The sequence below is a fragment of the Salvia miltiorrhiza genome, chromosome 1 (assembly GCF_028751815.1).
Source record: "Salvia miltiorrhiza cultivar Shanhuang (shh) chromosome 1, IMPLAD_Smil_shh, whole genome shotgun sequence".
NCBI lineage: Eukaryota > Viridiplantae > Streptophyta > Magnoliopsida > Lamiales > Lamiaceae > Salvia > Salvia miltiorrhiza.
This window is the reverse complement of record NC_080387.1, coordinates 65,968,075-65,987,752: the sequence shown is the minus strand read 5'-3', so window position 1 is coordinate 65,987,752 and position 19,678 is coordinate 65,968,075. Positions and strand designations below refer to the sequence as shown.

The window sequence follows — 19,678 nt, the reverse complement described above, 5'->3', positions numbered from 1 at the left end:
AGCAGCTTTACAGCTAACCCTAGTAATGAACATTGGAAAGCTCTTGAAAGGGTTTTGAGATATTTGAAATATACTCAAAACTATGCGATTCATTATACTAGGGAACCCTCTGTACTTGAAGGGTACTGTGATGCAAATTGGATATCTGATGCCAAAGACTCGTTTTCAACGAGCGGTTATGTATTCACTGTGGGGGGGTGGTGCTGTGTCTTGGAAATCCAAGAAGCAAACATGTATTGCTAGATCGACCATGGAATCAGAATTCATAGCTTTGGATAAAGCTGGTGAAGAAGCCGAGTGGCTTAAAAATTTCCTCGAGGATATTCCATGTTGGTCGAAACCTGTGTCGTCCGTAATAATTCATTGTGATAGTCAAGCTGCTATCGGACGAGCACAAAACCATTTGTATAACGGTAAGTCGAGACATATTCGTCGACGTCATAATACCGTGAGACATCTGATCACTAGTGGAGTTATCACAATTGATTATATAAGATCAATTGATAACATAGCGGATCCTTTGACAAAAAGAATCCATCGAGATCAGATGTATAAACTGTTAGGGGGAATGGGTTTGAAGTCCACAAATTAAGGATAATCATAGTGGCAACCCAACCATGATGACTGGAGGATCCCAAGAACTTGGTTCAATGGGACAACTAAGCTATGAAAATTCGTGTGTTGAACACTCGAATTGCCTATTCCTTGTAGAACTGTGAGTGTTCGGAAACCTGCACGTGGTGAGGTTAAGTCTTTGACTTTTAATGACTCTAGAACTCCTCGAAGAAGACAAGTATAGCAGGATACTTGAGTTAAGAGTCACCTATGTAAGTGTGAAGTGGGGCCGCTTCGATTGAAACACTTATGAATCCAAAGAGGTGTTCCAAGGCCTGTAATGGACACAAACGTGAGAACGAATAAGGATTGAAGCAATATTGTGTCAATATTGTTGACTTAGTATACACCGAGGAGGACTAGTTCAAGGAACACAATCCACTAGGCCGCCGGTATACTCGATAACATTGACTATGGCAGGTTCAAAGCCACAAGCTACCTTTCCAAATGCAATGTTGTATCTTAAGAGGACTGAGCTAAGTGTTTGCATACTTTCGCATACTGTTTTCTCACTCATGTGGGGGATTGTTGGAAATATGGTTTTATGCCATATCTGAAAATTATTATTTAATTAAATATTTATTATTTAATTAAAATAATTATTGGATGTTAATCTACATCTCGAGTAGATCAACGTGATATACTTGAAGTCTCAAAACCGATTTCCGATGAGTGAGATATTGTATGTCAAAGTTTGGATGTTGAAGAGGGAAAATAACATTTGTTATGCTATCCCACATTGGAAAACATAGAGATGTTTTTCATGTATAAGAATAGCAAAGCACATGGAGTTGATAAATTGACTTGTGGGCTTGCTAGTGGGCTTGATCTAAAGTACTAGCCTCGCACACACACACACGCGCGCCGCCGCCGACGATCGATCGGACGGACGACGACGACGTCGTCGCCGCCGCCGGGCGGGCCGCGGCCAAGGACTTGGATCTTGGCAATTGGTGTTTGGGGCCCAAACTATTATTTTGGACCAACTCCATTGGGCTTTTATTTTTGGCCCAACATAATTAATTCTTGGCCCATCTGATTGTTAATTCCCAAGCCCAGCCCACATCAAGCAACAAGTCACAGCAGCAGCAGAAGAAGCAGTAGCAGAAGCACGCCAGCTTCGACTTCTGCATGGCAGCTTCAATTTTTTGCGGCTGAGTTTCTTCAACGACTGCTGCCACCGGCCACTTCTTCAACCTTTACGGCTTCCAGCCGTCGGAGTAGAATTCAAGGTGTTGAATTCATACTTACCACATGCCTATAAATAGGCCTATGGAGAGCATGCAAAAAAAAAAAAAAACATCAACAAATATTATGCATTCTGCCATTTCTACACACACTCTCTGCATAACACTTGCGCTCAGTTCTTAATCCTATTCAGTTCGCCGGAGCTCGCCGGATTGTGGTGCTACATCCAATGAGACGAAGTCGTTTTACCTTTGGGAAGATACGCCAAACCGAAGAGCACTACCGGGGCGATAATCTTCTTGCGGGAAGAGATTCATCTCGACTCGACTTAGTTTATACGTATAATTTATTTATACAGTATATTTCAGTTGTATACAATTATTTGAGTTGTAATTTCTCAAATTATTTTCTTTTTAATATTTTCAATTATTTTGAGTTGTAATATCTCAAAATATTTATTTTGTAATATCTCGATCGTGTACCCGGTTCTAACATCTCTCTGGCTTGAAAATTTGGGGTTCGTCCCACGACGCCGGGTCTCTGCCTATGGCCCATACGTTAACCATCGCCACCGTGCCTGCAGCCACGTCAAAGCCCTTCATTTTCAAATCGTCGGCGGCTATTCTGGGCAGCAGTAGCGGGATTGGTGGGTGATACCGAAAAGTCTCCTTGATCACACCTTTCAAGTACTGCATTTTTTCTAGGTCCTCATCTCTAATGTCGTCTCCCTGCTTCACGATTTCTCTTACTTCCTTCTGCAATTTCCGCATGATTGAAGGGTTTCGTAAGAGTTCTGTCATTGCCCACTCCAGAACTATGGATGAGGTATCAGTCCCCGCCGCAAATACATCCTGTAGAATTTACAACAACGTCACATTGCACTTACATAAATACGATTGTCAGATTTCAAACAACAAGAAAAATAAACATCCAAATTAATTACGATTTTTGACCTTGTAATACACCCATATTATGATTTATGCATAACGATACACGTCGACTCCACATAATTTTGTAGGATCTTGGGTCTAGAAATACATAGCCCTTGTTCATTTTCAGGTCAAATTGAACCAAAAGATAGAATGAGACGAATGGAAGATTTTGTCGAGCCAAAATCAGAATTAGAATTAACTCATACTCATTTAGAAAAACTCTACGTCCCTGTTGGGAAATCAGTTCCCCATCCAAACTTGGTAGAAGCAAGAAATAAGAATAAAAAACTAGACACAATTTAACAACACAAGAATTTAACGTGAAAACTCCAAATCCGGAGAAAAAACCACGACCCACTGAAAAATTACTATATGATAAATTTCTACAATCACACAGTATTTCTCACCCTCTCGACTCACAACCACTACACTCTTACAAGCCTTTGAAAACCTCTCACCCCTCTAAAACAAAGAGTAAGGAATTTCAAACTAGAAGTAATCACAAGACTAAAGGTAGTGATTGGTGCAATTGTATCAAAGACCTTGGAACTCCTTAAATAACCTAAGGGTCTCCACCTACTTTGATAGCAAAACCAATGTGGGACAACAATCCCCACTTTCATTTTTAACACAATTCCAACAATCTCCACCTTGTTAAAAAAGAAAGAAAAAACACCATTGTCTTCACCGACAATTATGATTCTTATCACAAAGAACCATCATCCTCAAAAGAGAATAAACCTACTCCACCAAATGAGTAGATGATGTGTGTATTTTAGCTACCTAGTTTAGTGTGCGTTTTTGCCGTGGTTTCATGTGATATTACATGTTTTGCTATGTTTTGGCGCAGGAATGAGAAGAATTGGAGATAGAGCTGCTAATTGGAAGAAAGTAGAGAAAGAAGAATTTGCGATGGGATTTGACGTGAAGATGGAAGAATGTAGAGATTGAGCTTTTAATTTACTTGTTATATTTTTTTAGGAAGCCCAAAACTCTTAGTTTTATTTTATTTTGAGTATTAATTAAGTTTAGGGCCGAAGCCCATGTCTTGGTTTATGCGGCCTTGGAAGGAATTTATTTCCTTAATTTTGTTAGGGGCCGCATGGCCTCATATATATATTAGTTTAGGTTTAACTTTAGATTACATATTCACACTTTTATATTCAGCCGCAACATTAGACTTTGATTAGGAGGTTTTGACCTTAGTTTTAGTGTGGGGATACACTTTTGTTTTTTTGAAGGCAGACGTCTTTTTCCTTCAATTTTCCATGCATGCAATTTCTTTATTCTTCATGCAATTCAATTCTCACGTACTAGTTTCTTGATTTCCAAGCTTTAGTTAGTTCAATTCTTGTTTATTTTTGTTTATCAATTTGCGGCTGGATTGGAATTCGAAGAAGGCAGACGAGTATTGGGTTACTTCAAATTGATTTATTTCTTGCAATTTATTCTCTCAGTTTTATTCGCATATTTTATTATGTTTTATTTTATTTATTTGATTGTTTTTAATTTAAGCATGAGTAGCTAATTCTTTTAATTCGGCGAGAATAATGAAACTCTAATTTAATGATCTGTGAGACCTAATTGGTTTAAAATTGATTCCGATTAATTCCTAGGTTCCAAGATAATTCTGATTTTATTTAAGCCTGATCAACTTAAGTTTAATTAGATTACAGTCAATTAGTTCCTGCCAATCCGTAATTGTTGGAATTGGACTAATTAGTGATACAACTACCATGTTCGTAGGGGGAATTAATTGGTATATTAATTATTACTAGCGTCTCTAGGATAATTGGTATAAATTGGGTTCCTTTATCTTAATGCTATTAGAATATTAAATCTAGGTCTGGCGTCTCCAGCTAGGTTATATTTTAATAAGGGAAATAAACAGGTCTGGCGTCTCCAGCTGTTTATCGACACAATAAGTAGGAATTGGGGTACGTCCGTTGCGTTTCACGGTATCCTATAACTGGTTGGTTGATAGGGATTGATTAATTATTGCGTCGAGGATCAGAGTTGAATTAGAGTGGATTTATTTGAACCGAATTACCCTTTTCATATATTTACTTCAAGCGTGTTTTATTTGATTTAATTCTGCATTCTTAGTTAATTAATATTTTCTCAAAGTTAAGGCGTGGTGGCATCACCAAAAATTTAATAGATTTAGGGAATTGAATGATTTTATCTGCTCTCTGTGGGATCGACCCTGCTTATCACGATACTAATATATTTTGATAATTCTGCAGGAATTATTTTGGTGGGATACGACGTCCACCAAATTGGCGCCGTTGCCGGGGAGCGGTGTTAATTAATTCTTTTCCCTTTGTCTATTTTCTTTTTTTTTATTATTTTCCTTGTTTATGAGCAGATCGTCCAAGCCGAACCTTCTCTACGATAGTGAAATTGAGAAGACCGCGAAGAAGCTTAGGAAGGAGGCAAAGGCGAGGAAGCTACTGGATCTGCTGGATTCGCAGGCTGACTTTCCCGTTCGACCGGAGCAGTTTGTCGAGGAGAAACCCGGTTCTGTCGCTGCTGAAGAGGTTCCGTTTGCCCAAACAGACCACGACTCAGAGACAGAATCAGACTTTGAAGAAGAAACCGACTCAATTTCGGTTGCAAGTACTGAGAGTGACATGGCTGACGATCCGAGACTGTGCGATCTCTCCAGCCACGAAGCTGATGACCCCCCAACCCCGATCTGGATGCCGGCGGCTGCTACTGCTATAGAAATTAAGCTTGGGTTGCTTAATGTTCTTCCTAAGTACTATGGGAAGAAAGGAGAAGATCCATATAATTTCTTGAGCGAATTCATCAAGATCTGCAAGGTACAGAAGCGCCCCACTGATGTAACGGAGGAACACTTCAGATTAGCTGTTTTTCCCTTCACCATGACAGCAGAGGCGAACTCTTGGTTCGCGAGTCTCCCACCGTATTCTATTACTACATGGGCGGAGATGAAAAGGCTATTCCTGGAGCATTTTTTCCCTCCCACCAAGACGAACGCGCTAAAGAAGGAGATCAGTGGTGCAAAGCAGGAGTATGATGAATCGTTAAGCGCCTACTGGACCAGATTTAGAAGATTGGTGGATAGTTGCCCAAACCACAAGTTTTCTGAGGGTGACTTGTTGCAGTATTTCTACCAAGGGATGACCGTTGACACTAAGAATTTGGTGAACTCAGCAAGTGGAGGGGGATTTTCCCAAAACACGGTGAGTGAAGCCAAAAGATTAATTCAACACTTGGTGGAAGCTACGAGGGAATATGATGAGCCACGCATTCAAATGCTCAAGAAAGCTGCGCAAGCAAGCTCCTCAAATTTGGATGACAAGTTAGAAGAGAGATTGGGAAGGATGGAGAGAATGCTAAGCACTGTGGTGGAGAAAGTGGCGAGCGCTGGACAACCGACGGAAAAACCATGTGGAGCGTGTGGAAACTTTGGCCATACGAGCTTGCAGTGCACAGGGGGTGAGGAAGAATATCAAGCTCAAGCGAATTCTTCCCATAATTTTTATAGCTGTGACGCGCCACTACCCCATTTGCCCAAACGGGACCAGTACGCGAACAATCACAATGCTCCATGGAGGAATCATCCCAATTTCCGATGGAGAGATCCTGAGCCGAAGCAACCACCAACGATGCAGCAGCCACAACAGCAAAACTACCGTCCTCCACATCAAAGGACGGGGTATCAAGCTCCACAAGCTCAGCAACATCCTCCCGAGAAGCAAGGCAAGTCACTTGAGGAGATGATGGCGGATTTGATTGGCAACCAGCAATTTCTGCAAAATAATGTGCAACAACTTCAACAATCTCAAGCCGAGCAGAAGGTGCAAATCGAGGGACTATCTCGTCAGATGTCTCAGCTCGCCACATCCATGAATCAGCTTAAGGGAAATAATGGAGCTTTGCCATCTCAAGTTCATGTGAATCCCAAGGAGAATGTCAACAAGATCACCTTGAGGAGCGGTACAGAGTTGGACGGACCGACACCCCAGAACTCTCAAGATGGACCGCGGGTAGATTCTGGAGTTGAATTTCGTGTGGAAGAATTCGAGTGTTCTGTTGGCACAAAGGATTCAGTCGTTCAGCAGGCAGAACAGCCCCGTTTGGCCAAACAGAGCAAGGGGCCGACAGCTGAGCAGAAGGGGAAAGGAGCAGAACTTGAATCCAACGAAGAGGAGCAGACCAAGGTCTCTAAACCGTTGAGCTTACATGATCCCAAGGCTGCAACATCAGTCCCCTTTCCAGGAAGGTTGGCGAGGAAGAAGCCGGAAGAGGAGCTCATCGATTTTGTGAAGATCTTCGGCAAACTTGAAGTGAATCTTCCATTCTTGCAAGCACTGAAAATTCCTCCTTTTGGGAAATTTGTGAAGGACTTCATAGGTGGAAAGTCCAAGGCAACTGGAAAGATTGTGATGGGCGAGAACGTTTCAGCTGCACTCAAGAAGGAGTTGCCCGCCAAGTGCAAAGATCCTGGTATGTTTTCTCTTCCCATTTACATTGGTGATACTAGGATCGAGCATGCTATGTGTGACTTAGGAGCGTCTATCAATGTTATGCCTCTCACTGTTTACAATAGATTGTCGGGTGTAGAATTGGTAGATACTAGAGTAGTCATTCAGTTAGCCGATAGGTCTTGTGTTTATCCCGAGGGTTTGCTTGAGAATGTTCTTGTGAGTGTGAATAATTTTGTTTATCCTGCCGATTTCTATGTGGTGAGGATGAGTGGAGTGCAATCTAAGGGTTCAACGGGAGTCCTTTTAGGTCGTCCGTTCCTAAGAACTGCAAAGTCAATCATAGATGTTAGTAATGGCACGATTTGTCTGGATTATCATGGGGAGAAATACACTTTTAGTATGGATGATGCCATGAAAACTCCGAATGATGCTGAAAATGCTTATTCTATTGATGTGATTGACCCTCTCGTCCAAGAATTTCTTGAGACCGAATTCATGCAGGATAAGTTGGAGCTCACTATGATCAAGAGTTGGACAAATTTTGATGCTCAAGGGATGAACGATGCAGAGGTCAAGGAGGCCATCATGTCTCTTTATGCACAACCGGAGGTGGTCAGTTCGGGAAGCCAGTTCTGTTTGCCCAAACAGACACCATACGACAGACCACTGAGATCCAATGAGAAGCCACCTGAACTGGAGCTCAAGCCTCTACCTCAGAATCTGAAGTATGTCTACTTGGGGGATGCCGATACTCTTCCAGTCATCATTAGCAGCGATCTGACCGCAAGCCAGGAGCAGCAGTTGATCACCGTGCTTAAGAGGCACAAGAAGGCTATTGGGTGGACATTGGTGGACATCACTGGTATAAGCCCTGACGTATGTCAACATTACATCTTGATGGAGCCGGATGCTAAGCCTGTTAGAGACCCGCAGAGGAAGTTGAATCCGAACATGAGGGAGATCGTGCTTAAGGAGATTCTAAAGCTTCTCGCTTTGGGAATCATTTATCCTATCTCTGATAGCAAGTGGGTGAGCCCGATTCACATGGTTCCAAAGAAGTCAGGATTGCAAGTGGTTGAGAACGAGAAGAATGAGTTGGTGCCGATGCGTCTTGTGACTGGATGGCGGATGTGCATCGATTATCGGAAGTTAAATGCAGCCACTCGAAAGGACCATTTTCCTCTACCGTTCATTGATCAGATGTTGGAGCGCCTAGCTGGACAATCATCCTTTTGCTTCTTGGATGGATATAGTGGCTATTTTCAAATTCATGTCAATCAAGAATATCAAGAGAAGACGACGTTTGGAACATATGCTTGCAAGAGGATGCCGTTTGGATTGTGCAATGCACCGGGCACTTTCCAAAGATGTATGATGAGTATTTTTTCTGATTTGATCGAGAAGAGCATCGAGATCTTTATGGACGATTTTACAGTTTATGGAGCATCGTTTGAGGGCTGCCTTGACAATTTGGAGAAGGTGTTGACACGTTGTGTGGAGAAGAATCTGATCTTGAATTTCGAAAAGTGTCATTTTATGGTCAAGGAGGGCATCGTTTTGGGCCATGTTGTTTCAGAAAGGGGGATTCAAGTGGACAAGGCAAAGGTGGATTTGATAGCGAAGCTGCCATACCCTACAAATGTGAAGGAGATTCGAGGTTTTCTTGGTCACGCTGGATTCTACAGACGATTCATCAAGGATTTCGCAAAGATCGCGCAACCATTGACACATCTGCTGCAGAATGATGTTCCGTTTGCCCTAACAGACGACTGCAAGCAGGCGTTTGACTTGTTAAAAACCAAGTTGACCACGGCTCCGATTATGCAACCACCTGACTGGAACCTTCCTTTTGAGCTCATGTGCGACAATAGTGACCATGCTGTGGGTGCGGTGCTTGGACAAAAGATGGGGAAGGAGAGCCACGTAATTTATTATGCTTCAAAGACGTTGAATCCCGCCCAATGCAACTATGCAACAACAGAAAAGGAGATGTTGGCGATTATTTTTGCCTTTGAAAAATTCCGTTCATATCTTTTGGGGGCGAAAATAATTGTCTACACGGACCATGCCGCATTGAAGTTTCTACTATCAAAGAAGGAGTCTAAACCACGTTTGATTAGATGGATTCTTTTGTTGCAGGAGTTTGATTGGGAGATTCGGGATAAGAATGGAGCGGAGAATCATGTGGCTGACCATTTAAGTCGTTTAGTCCAGCAAGAGGAAGATGAGAGCCCTATCAACGAAGCTTTCCCAGAAGAGCATCTTTATGCTATCCAGACCTGTTCGGCTGTCTGTTTGCCCAAACAGAGCCCTCTGTCCGAGCCAGCAGCACATTCAGCCGTTGTCAAGGGTGATCCCGAACCTTGGTTTGCCGATATCGTCAATTACTTGACATCTGGAATATTTCCACCTCTGTTCACAAAAGCATAGCGGATGAAACTAAGGAGTGAGTGTAAGTATTATTTCTGGGATGAGCCTTACTTGTGGAAGGTTGGAGCCGATCAAGTTATACGCCGATGCATTCCCGAGGTAGAACAACAGGAAATTCTCTTGCACTGCCATTCTCTCGCGTGTGGAGGACATTTTGGCCCAAAGAGGACAGCTCGGAAGGTGCTCGATTCAGGATTCTTCTGGCCCACGTTGAATAGAAGTGCTTACTTGTTTTGCAAAAGCTGTGGGAGATGTCAACTGACCGGGAGTATTTCCAAACGAGATGAGATGCCTCAAGTTCCGCTGATTTTTTGTGAGGTATTCGATGTGTGGGGGATGGATTTTATGGGGCCGTTTCCGAGTTCATTCGGGAATCTCTACATATTGCTCGCCGTCGACTATGTCTCGAAATGGGTAGAAGCGAAAGCCACCAGAACGAATGACTCCAAGGTGGTCGCTGCATTCTTGAAGTCTCATATTTTCACAAGGTATGGAGTGCCGCGAGCAGTGATAAGCGATCAAGGGACTCATTTTTGCAACCGCACGATAGAAGCGTTGATGCGGAAGTATGGAGTTCAACATAGATTGGCTACTCCCTATCATCCTCAAACAAATGGGCAAGCTGAAGTTTCTAATCGGGAGATAAAGTAAATCTTAGAGAAGACGGTGAATCCATCAAGGAAGGATTGGAGTTCAAGGCTAGACGATGCATTGTGGGCTTATCGAACGGCCTACAAAACTCCCATTGGCATGTCACCTTATCGCTTGATTTTTGGGAAGATGTGTCACTTACCTGTTGGATTGGAGCATAGAGCATATTGGGCAATCAAGAAGGTGAACATGCAATCGCCCAAGTGTGAGGAGGAGAGGAGATTTCAACTTCAAGAGTTGGAAGAGCTTCGTCTTGAAGCTTATGACGCAGCGGCGTGGTACAAGGATCGCACCAAGATGTGGCACGACAAGAATCTGCGAGGAAAGACATTTGAAGTCGGCCAAAGGGTGTTGTTGTTCCAATCAAAGCTGCGATTGATGCCCGGGAAATTGAAGACGAAGTGGATTGGCCCCTTCGTTATACAGTCTGTTTGCCCAAACGGAGCATTTGAGATTCACAGTTTGGATACGGCGAAAACGTTTACCGTCAATGGCCATCGATTGAAGCCGTATTATGATACATCACCCGTGGCAGACGTGGAAGAAATTTCACTTCTACCTCTGAAGGTTTCGTGAGCACTTGAGTAGTCGAGCCGACGACGTTAAAAAAATGGCGCTTATCGGGAGGCAACCCGACGTTCTTTCCCTTTTATTTTTCGTTTTGCTTTATTTTTCTTTTAATTTTCGCATACTTTAAGTTCTAGGAAGAGTTTAATTTTCTTTAAGTTATTTCTTTTCTTTATGTTTTCTTTTATATTAAAAAAAAAAAAAAAAAAAAAAGAGATGCTCGATTTTTTTAGGAGAAGTGGTAAAAAATTTTCTAAGTGTTGGAAGTCTTTGCTTAGGGATTGTATTGCAATTTCTAATTTATGGCATGGAGTCAATTTTGCAGGAGAGAAATAGCTTGGGGGTTGTTTTGCAGATATGGAGAATTGGGAGGCTAAATTGCAATTTCCAAAACTAGGGTTCTTTTGACCCAAGTCAAAGCTTCCCCTACAAGCTTCTTCCCCCCACCTTCGACTCCTCCACTCCCACCGCGACTTCCCCTCTTCCGCTGCCAAGATCACCGCCAGCCACCACCTCCGCTTCGTCCCAACCGCACCACCGCACAGCCACTCCCATTTTCGGCCACCACCATCGACGGAATGGCACCAAAACGGAAGCGAGGACCTGCAAAAATCCGCCAGCCACTCCTCCCAACCGCCGCCGAGCGCGCTCTCGCCAATGCCGCGGTCCTGCCGCCGGCACCAAGGTCGCCGTCAACCGCTGAGGCCCAAACCCTAGCCGCCGCTCCCTCTTCATCAACCGCCCAGCCACCACAGAACCCGACAGCAGCCGCCCAGCCACCACAGAACCCGACAGCAGCCCTAGCTCCGCCACCACCGCCGCGTCGCAGCACCAGGGCGCGCTCGGCAGCCACCGCCGCTGGTCCAAGCACCGCAGCCGACTCCGATGACTCCGGTTCTCCCGATGATGACTACGAGATGGAGGATGGCTCCGATTCCGCTTCGGAATCGTTCGCCGACTCAGACGCCTCCTCCGCCCAAATAGGAGATGATGCCGCTGCACAAAAGTTCCCGGTCGAGTTCTCGGACCCTGCTGAAATCGAGGAATTACTGAACTTCCCAGACGAGGCAATGTGTAAGGCACTCAACACACGTCGACGGAAGAATTTCCTCACAGGCACCCACCCGCTTTGATATTGACGTCCTAGCCGCCGCCCGAGTGTTCTACTTTAACTCGGATGGCGAGCCTTGCTTTTATGAGCCGGGGGAGAACCCCCCGAGCATGGGTGTTCCTGCAGGTCCAGTTTCACTAGAAGCTTTGAGTTTGGATCTTCAGAGTTTGCGAGATGAGTTTGGGCAGTTCCGAGCAGAGGTGACGCAGCAGTTTGCGAGGATGGACGGGCACGTCACAGCATTGCAGGAGAGCATAGCCAACCTGAGCGCCACGATCAGACAGGAGCTGCGGCGGCAGCGCACGCGGTGATTCCTTTCCTTTTTCCTTTTCGTTTTGTTTGTTCTTGTGTTGGTTTTTCTGTTTTGAGTGTGTTCTGTGTTTTTCGTTACCCTTTACTTATGCTTTATTTTGTTTTGCTTGAGGGCAAGCAAAAATTTAAGTGTGAGGGGGGCATTGTTGAGTCTTTGCTTGTTAAGTCAGTTTATGTTGAGTCTTGTGAGTCTTCTAGCCAAAGTAATTGATAAGTGCAGTTGTGAAGCATACTGTTAGATTGAAAATGTGTGATAATTTGATCTTTCCCGACTTAAGAATTAAGAGCCTCTGATTGACAATGTGTGTTTTGATTACATGATGTCTGGAATGACAAAATAAGGTTGATGAGTGAATCTAAACTACACATAAGTGAGGTATTGAGCTTAATAGAGTAGAGCACTCTCTACTAATTTTTGTTTTGAGAGATTTGATGATCCATGAAGTCGTGATATCAAGTGTGTCATATGTGGTAAAGATAAGAGGCACTAGGGTAGCCAATTGGCCTGCTTTTGAATTCCTACCCATACACTAACCCCTAGTGAGCCATGTTTGAGCCTTGCCGTGATTGTTCATATTAGTCACTATATATATATAGCCAAGGCCTGTTTTTTGTGAACTTTCTCTTTGGTCCCATTGTGCATGTTAGAATTGAATGACATCTTAAGTGAATTTTTGAGGAATGTGCATAAGAACACTTGTTTGCCCAAACAGAATCTGAGCCGAAATTGCATTTTAATCTAGGACGGATGATCTGTTTGGCCGAACAGAGGAGGATTTTGACAGTTGGGCAGTTTGTTTTTGATGAATTCTTTGCATGATTGTGTTTGTTTTAATGAGTGGTGCAGAAAAAAAAAATATGAAAGAAAAGAAAAGGAAAACAGAAAAAAAGAAAACAGAAAACAGAAAAAAAAGAAAAGAAAAGAAAAAAAGAAGAGAAAAAAAAAGAAAAAAAAAAGAGAGAAAATAAAGGTTGCACCAAAGTCGAATTAGTATACATGCATTGAGTTGTTTGATGGTTGTTGCCCATGGTTGAGTTGGAGACTTGGAGGTTAGTCTTCATATGTTTAGATTTCTTGGGGTGTGATTTGATTCGAGCATGCACGATAATTGATCTTCAATGTTTGAGCTTAGGACCCCTAGGATCTTGCCTACATCATTGATAGTCCTTTAGCCCCATTACAACCAAAGAAGAAAGACCTTTTTTAGCCATAATGTGACTGCAAAATATCATGACTAATTGGAGTTTTTTCTTGTGTGAGAATTACCTTATCTTATGGAGAGATTGAATGAGCGTGAGAGTTGCACTCATTGTTGCCTAATTTGGACTAGATTGATAATGAAAGCACATTTTGGAGGTTCATGTTCTTAGTTCAAGAGTTGGGAAGTGATGGTGAATTGCATGATTTGATTTGATAGACTGTTTCACTCCTGATGCTTTGATGTTGCTTGGCTAGTTTTTTTGGTTTGTCGTGTCTTGTCTCGTCTCTTTTTACTTTCCTGTTCTTTGCATGTGTCGTTGTGTCTGTTTTCCGTTCTTTCGTTTCTAGAGTCTTCGTGTCAAGGAAAGGAGTTGCTTCTAGGGGCTGAATTTCACCATTAATTCTTCTCTTATTTCATACTTGAGGACAAGTATGATCTAAGTGTGAGGGGATTTGATGTGTATATTTTAGCTACCTAGTTTAGTGTGCGTTTTTGCCGTGGTTTCATGTGATATTACATGTTTTGCTATGTTTTGGCGCAGGAATGAGAAGAATTGGAGATAGAGCTGCTAATTGGAAGAAAGTGGAGAAAGAAGAATTTGCGATGGGATTTGACGTGAAGATGGAAGAAAGTAGAGATTGGACTTTTAATTTACTTGTTATATTTTTTTAGGAAGCCCAAAACTCTTAGTTTTATTTTATTTTGAGTATTAATTAAGTTTAGGGCCGAAGCCCATGTCTTGGTTTATGCGGCCGGAATTTATTTCCTTAATTTTGTTAGGGGCCGCATGGCCTCATATATATATTAGTTTAGGTTTAACTTTAGATTACATATTCACACTTTTTATATTCAACCGCAACATTAGACTTTGATTAGGAGGTTTTGACCTTAGTTTTAGTGTGGGGATACACTTTTGTTTTTTTGAAGGCAGACGTCTTTTTCCTTCAATTTTCCATGCATGCAATTTCTTTATTCTTCATGCAATTCAATTCTCACGTACTAGTTTCTTGATTTCCAAGCTTTAGTTAGTTCAATTCTTGTTTATTTTTGTTCATCAATTTGCGGCTGGATTGGAATTCGAAGAAGGCAGACGAGTATTGGGTTACTTCAAATTGATTTATTTCTTGCAATTTATTCTCTCAGTTTTATTCGCATATTTTATTATGTTTTATTTTATTTATTTGATTTTTTTTAATTTAAGCATGAGTAGCTAATTCTTTTAATTCGGCGAGAATAATGAAACTCTAATTTAATGATCTGTGAGACCTAATTGGTTTAAAATTGATTCCGATTAATTCCTAGGTTCCAAGATAATTCTGATTTTATTTAAGCCTGATCAACTTAAGTTTAATTAGATTACAGTCAATTAGTTCCTGCCAATCCGTAATTGTTGGAATTGGACTAATTAGTGATACAACTACCATGTTCGTAGGGGGAATTAATTGGTATATTAATTATTACTAGCGTCTCTAGGATAATTGGTATAAATTGGGTTCCTTTATCTTAATGCTATTAGAATATTAAATCTAGGTCTGGCGTCTCCAGCTAGGTTATATTTTAATAAGGGAAATAAACAGGTCTGGCGTCTCCAGCTGTTTATCGACACAGTAAGTAGGAATTGGGGTACGTCCGTTGCGTTTCACGGTATCCTATAACTGGTTGGTTGATATGGATTGATTAATTATTGCGTCGAGGATCAGAGTTGAATTAGAGTGGATTTATTTGAACCGAATTACCCTTTTCATATATTTACTTCAAGCGTGTTTTATTTGATTTAATTCTGCATTCTTAGTTAATTAATATTTTCTCAAAGTTAAGGCGTGGTGGCATCACCAAAAATTTAATAGATTTAGGGAATTGAATGATTTTATCTGCTCTCTGTGGGATCGACCCTGCTTATCACGATACTAATATATTTTGATAATTCTGCAGGAATTATTTTGGTGGGATACGACGTCCACCAGTAGAACACTTAGAATAAACCATTCTAAGAATTTTACTTCGGCACATGTCGAAAAAACCTTGCTGAAATTTTGGTGCAACCTTCTAGCTTTTGGCCCTCCTAGAAGTCATCAGCCATCGACATACTTTTCACCACACACCTGCATCCATGCCAAAAACCATGCACATGTGGTCCAACTAACATCGTCACATCCTCTATCATGGCCATTGGACATGCCATAAGGATATTCATGTCCTCAAAAGACATCATCAACAATGATGTTAGCTGCTTGTTCGGAGCTTTCTGCCGAATCCGCTTCACCTTGACAAGCTCCACCTGGACAGTTTCGCTTCGTATGGCCGGGTTTTCCGCACCTCCAACAAACAACGCCCTTGGAGTCTTTCTTCCTCCCTCTGCTAAAGGCCACCATTGCTGAATTTTCCGATGAAGGACGTCCTTCACTCATCAGCCTTCTTTCTTCCAAACGAAGTTTGCCCGTGACTTCAGCAAAGACCAGAGTTTCCTTCCCATAAACTAATATTGGCTTCATGTGTTCATAGGAACGTGGAAGAGACAAGATGAGTCTCAACGCCTTATCCTCATCTTCAATTTTCGCTCCAATACTCTCCAGTTCAGAGATAATGCCATTGAGAATACTCAAGTGATCTGAAATCTTCACACCTTCATCCATCCGTAAGGTATGAAATTGTTCCTTCAAATACAACCGATTCGAGATGCCTTTTGCTTGGTACAGAGCTTCCAGCTTTTCCCAAAGCTCCTTCGCACTCGAAATCCCATGTACATTTGCAAGTACATTCTTGGCCAAGCAGAGACGAATTGTGCTTGCCGCCTTCAGATCTAGATCCTCCCAATCTTCATCACTCATACCGGACTTGTTGTTTGCGTCATCATCTGCACTGGGCTTTCCTTTCAGGGCCTTGTGTAACCCAGATTGTATCAGCACATCCTTGACTTGCACTTGCCACAAGCCAAAATTCATTATTCCATCGAATTTCTCCACGTCGAACTTCATTTGGACTTGAAGTTGACTTGACGTACCGCTTCTCCACCAAAATGAACAGCCGTCTCGCAAGAGACACCCCCGCCCGGATCTTTCTCAAGAAATCCTTTCTGATGTGGAAGATCAGACAATGCTGCAACCACAGAGCATACTTGGAATATCAAGAGACCTCAGCCAGGCTCTGATACCAATTGTTGGGAAATCAGTTCCCCATCCAAACTTGGTAGAAGCAAGAAATAAGAATAAAAAACTAGACACAATTTAACAACACAAGAATTTAACGTGGAAACTCCAAATCCGGAGAAAAAACCACGACCCACTGAAAAATTACTATGTGATAAATTTCTACAATCACACAGTATTTCTCACCCTCTCGACTCACAACCACTACACTCTTACAAGCCTTTGAAAACCTCTCACCCCTCTAAAACAAAGAGTAAGGAATTTCAAACTAGAAGTAATCACAAGACTAAAGGTAGTGATTGGTGCAATTGTATCAAAGACCTTGGAACTCCTTAAATAACCTAAGGGTCTCCACCTACTTTGATAGCAAAACTAATGTGGGACAAAAATCCCCACTTTCATTTTTAACACAATTCCAACAGTCCCCTATATGAACACAAGTGAAATTGTAGATGTGAAAAGCTCTTACCAAAATCAATGCTTTGATATTTTGTCTGTCAATGGAGAAATCAGCAGCCTTATCCTTGTATATCTGAAGCATAATATCAAGGAAGTTCTCCTGCTCCTTGTGATCACCATCGAGGCGTTCCTGCATCACATTCTCAAGAAAATCATCTAATCCTCTCGCAACCCTATTGATCTTTTCATCAAAACCGCTGACACGATCGATCCAACCAAGCCACGGAACAAAATCTTCGAAACCAACAGCCCCCAAAATCTCAGAGAACTCCGCTACCAGAAGCAGGAATTTCTTCCCGATTTCACTCCCACTATACTTGTTTCCAAAAGCCGATCTGCAAATCACATCATAAGTGTATTCATAAAACCTCTGGCTCAGATTCACCTCACCACTGGACTCTTGGACATTCTTCATGAAAAGGGCTGTTTCTTCTTCCCTGATGCAACGGACAGATTGCACCCTTTTGCTGCTCAGCAGCTTGAGCACGAAAATCCCCCTCATTTGCTTCCAGTATTCGCCATAAGGCGCGAAGGTTAGATCTTTCCCATCGTAGACAACCTTTCTGTGAACCTTGTATACCGGCCTCTTTGAGAAGGTGAGATCATGAACTCTCATGATCTCCCGCGCTGCGTCAGCTGATGAGGCCATCAGCACTGGAACATTTCCAAAGTGAAGAAGCATGAGAGGTCCGTGCTTTTTCGCTAAGGCGTCCAGATTTTGGTGAGGAAATGATCCCAGCAGTTGATGGAGATTCCCGAGTATCGGTAGCTTTGGTGGAGATGGTGGTGGATTCTTGATTCCATTTGCTTTGCGATACCATCTGCTAATACACCATAACAAGATTAGAGATGCAAGAAATGGATATATGAAGCATTGGATTTGAATTTCAGACATCCTTTACTATAATCTCTTCTTTTCTTGTAATTGTATGTTTCTTATTAACTGATCAGCTATATATAAATAAGATTTTGTAGTACTGTTTGTTCACAGTTAATTAGAGCTATCCTACTTTTTGGTGTCTCGCAATTTTTTTTTTCCATTTTTGATTTTTCTTTTCAAATTTTGTTTCTTGTATTTTAAATATTTTAATTTATAATTATAAACTAGAGTTTGTTTATCCAACTAGGGTCTTTTTTACTTTAAATATTTGATTTTAATTCATTTGGTTAATAATTTATTACTCCCTCCACCCCTCTCCAAATGTCTCATTTTCTATTTTGGGTTGTCTCACTCCAAATGTCTCATTCCTTTTTTGGCAATACACTCTCTCTTTATACTCAATAATTAAATAATATCCAACAACCCACTTTATCTACTTTATACTCACTTTATCTACTTTATACACATTTCTTAATCTCTGTGCCCAAAAGAAAGGAGACATGGAGTGGGACGGAGGGAGTAGTAGAGTTTTTTTTTTATTACGCTATAGAATTTCTTCAAGCTTCAAATTTTAATAATTATTAAGGGGTTATTGCCATAAAATACACATACTTTGCCAATTTTCTAATTTATAACATGACTTTAAAATTTGGCTAGAATATACATCAATTTTAAATTTAATCTTAATTTTAACATAATTTGAATTTATGAAAAATAAAGATCTATGTGACATGTTAATTTTTATTTTAAATGTAGATGGCATATTAATTTTTGTTTTAAATCTATGTGGCATGACACAACACACACCTCACACCCACACACACAAACACACACTGACACACACACACCACACACACACTCACATACACGCCGCCCGCCTCTTCTCTCTCGGCCTCCGGCCTCCGCAGTAGGCGTGAGAGGGAGAGAGAGGGTGTTGTGTGTGTGTCGTGTGTGTTTAGGGGGTGGGTGTGAGGTGTGTGTTTGTGTGTGTGGGTGTGAGGTGTGTGTTGCGGTCATGCCACATAGACTTAAAACAAAAATTAATATGTCGCATAGATTTTTATTTTTCATAAATTTAAATTATGTTAAAATTAAGATTAAATTTAAAATTGATGTATTTTCTAGCCAAATTTTAAAGTCATATTATAAATCAGAAAATTGGCAAACTATGTGTATTTTATGGCAATAACCCAAATTATTAATGTTAATGAGTATTCATTTTAGTATAATAAGTAATTTTTATTTTAAAATGAATATTAGTAAAATACTGTCGCGACTGAGTCACATAAAATTGTGGAATAGATTTGTAGAAATCCGTGTATTTGAGCTAATTTTGGATCAATTGCTCCATAACCGAAAAGATTTATAGAAAATGATGTGGCTCATGCTATCCTACCATTTCCGGTGTTAATCATTGGGCTCTGCGTTATATTGATACAGCACTTAAGAGTGTGTCTTTTGCTTTATTTTGAGATGTACATAAAAATGTATATTTATTACTTTTTTATTGCTATTTCACCACCAATTTTTTATTTTTTATTCTTATTTTATTTTAAAGTTAGTTGTCTGTAAATTCATAACGTTTTATCGAAATTGATTTTTGCTCATAATTTAAAAAATTTACTTTTAAATACATAACCATTCATTTTTGTCTCAAATTTGTTCGATGATTAATTTTTTCTTATGCATGCGCTGGAAATGACACGGTGATAGTCGGAAATGACACGG

General features: G+C 41.2%; 1 protein-coding gene across 1 annotated transcript; it reads right to left on the bottom strand.

Annotated features, from left to right (window-relative positions):
* Positions 1–2,291: 2,291 nt before the first annotated feature.
* Positions 2,292–17,988, bottom strand: LOC131011762 (cytochrome P450 71A8-like). Its single transcript, XM_057939601.1, has 2 exons — positions 17,081–17,988; positions 2,292–2,654 (listed from the first exon to the last, which is right to left on the bottom strand). Exons 1-2 carry the CDS (start codon positions 17,963–17,965, stop codon positions 2,292–2,294), a joined length of 1,248 nt encoding a protein of 415 aa, XP_057795584.1. The 5' UTR covers positions 17,966–17,988.
* Positions 17,989–19,678: the final 1,690 nt, after the last annotated feature.

Excerpts from the sequence above, each read along its gene's own strand:
- LOC131011762 (XM_057939601.1), bottom strand. The coding sequence starts at position 17,965 with ATGTCTGAAATTCAAATCCAATGCTTCATATATCCATTTCTTGCATCT. Across the intron at positions 2,655-17,080 it reads ATATCAAAGCATTGATTTTG|GATGTATTTGCGGCGGGGAC; the intron begins GTAAGAGCTTTT and ends TAAATTCTACAG.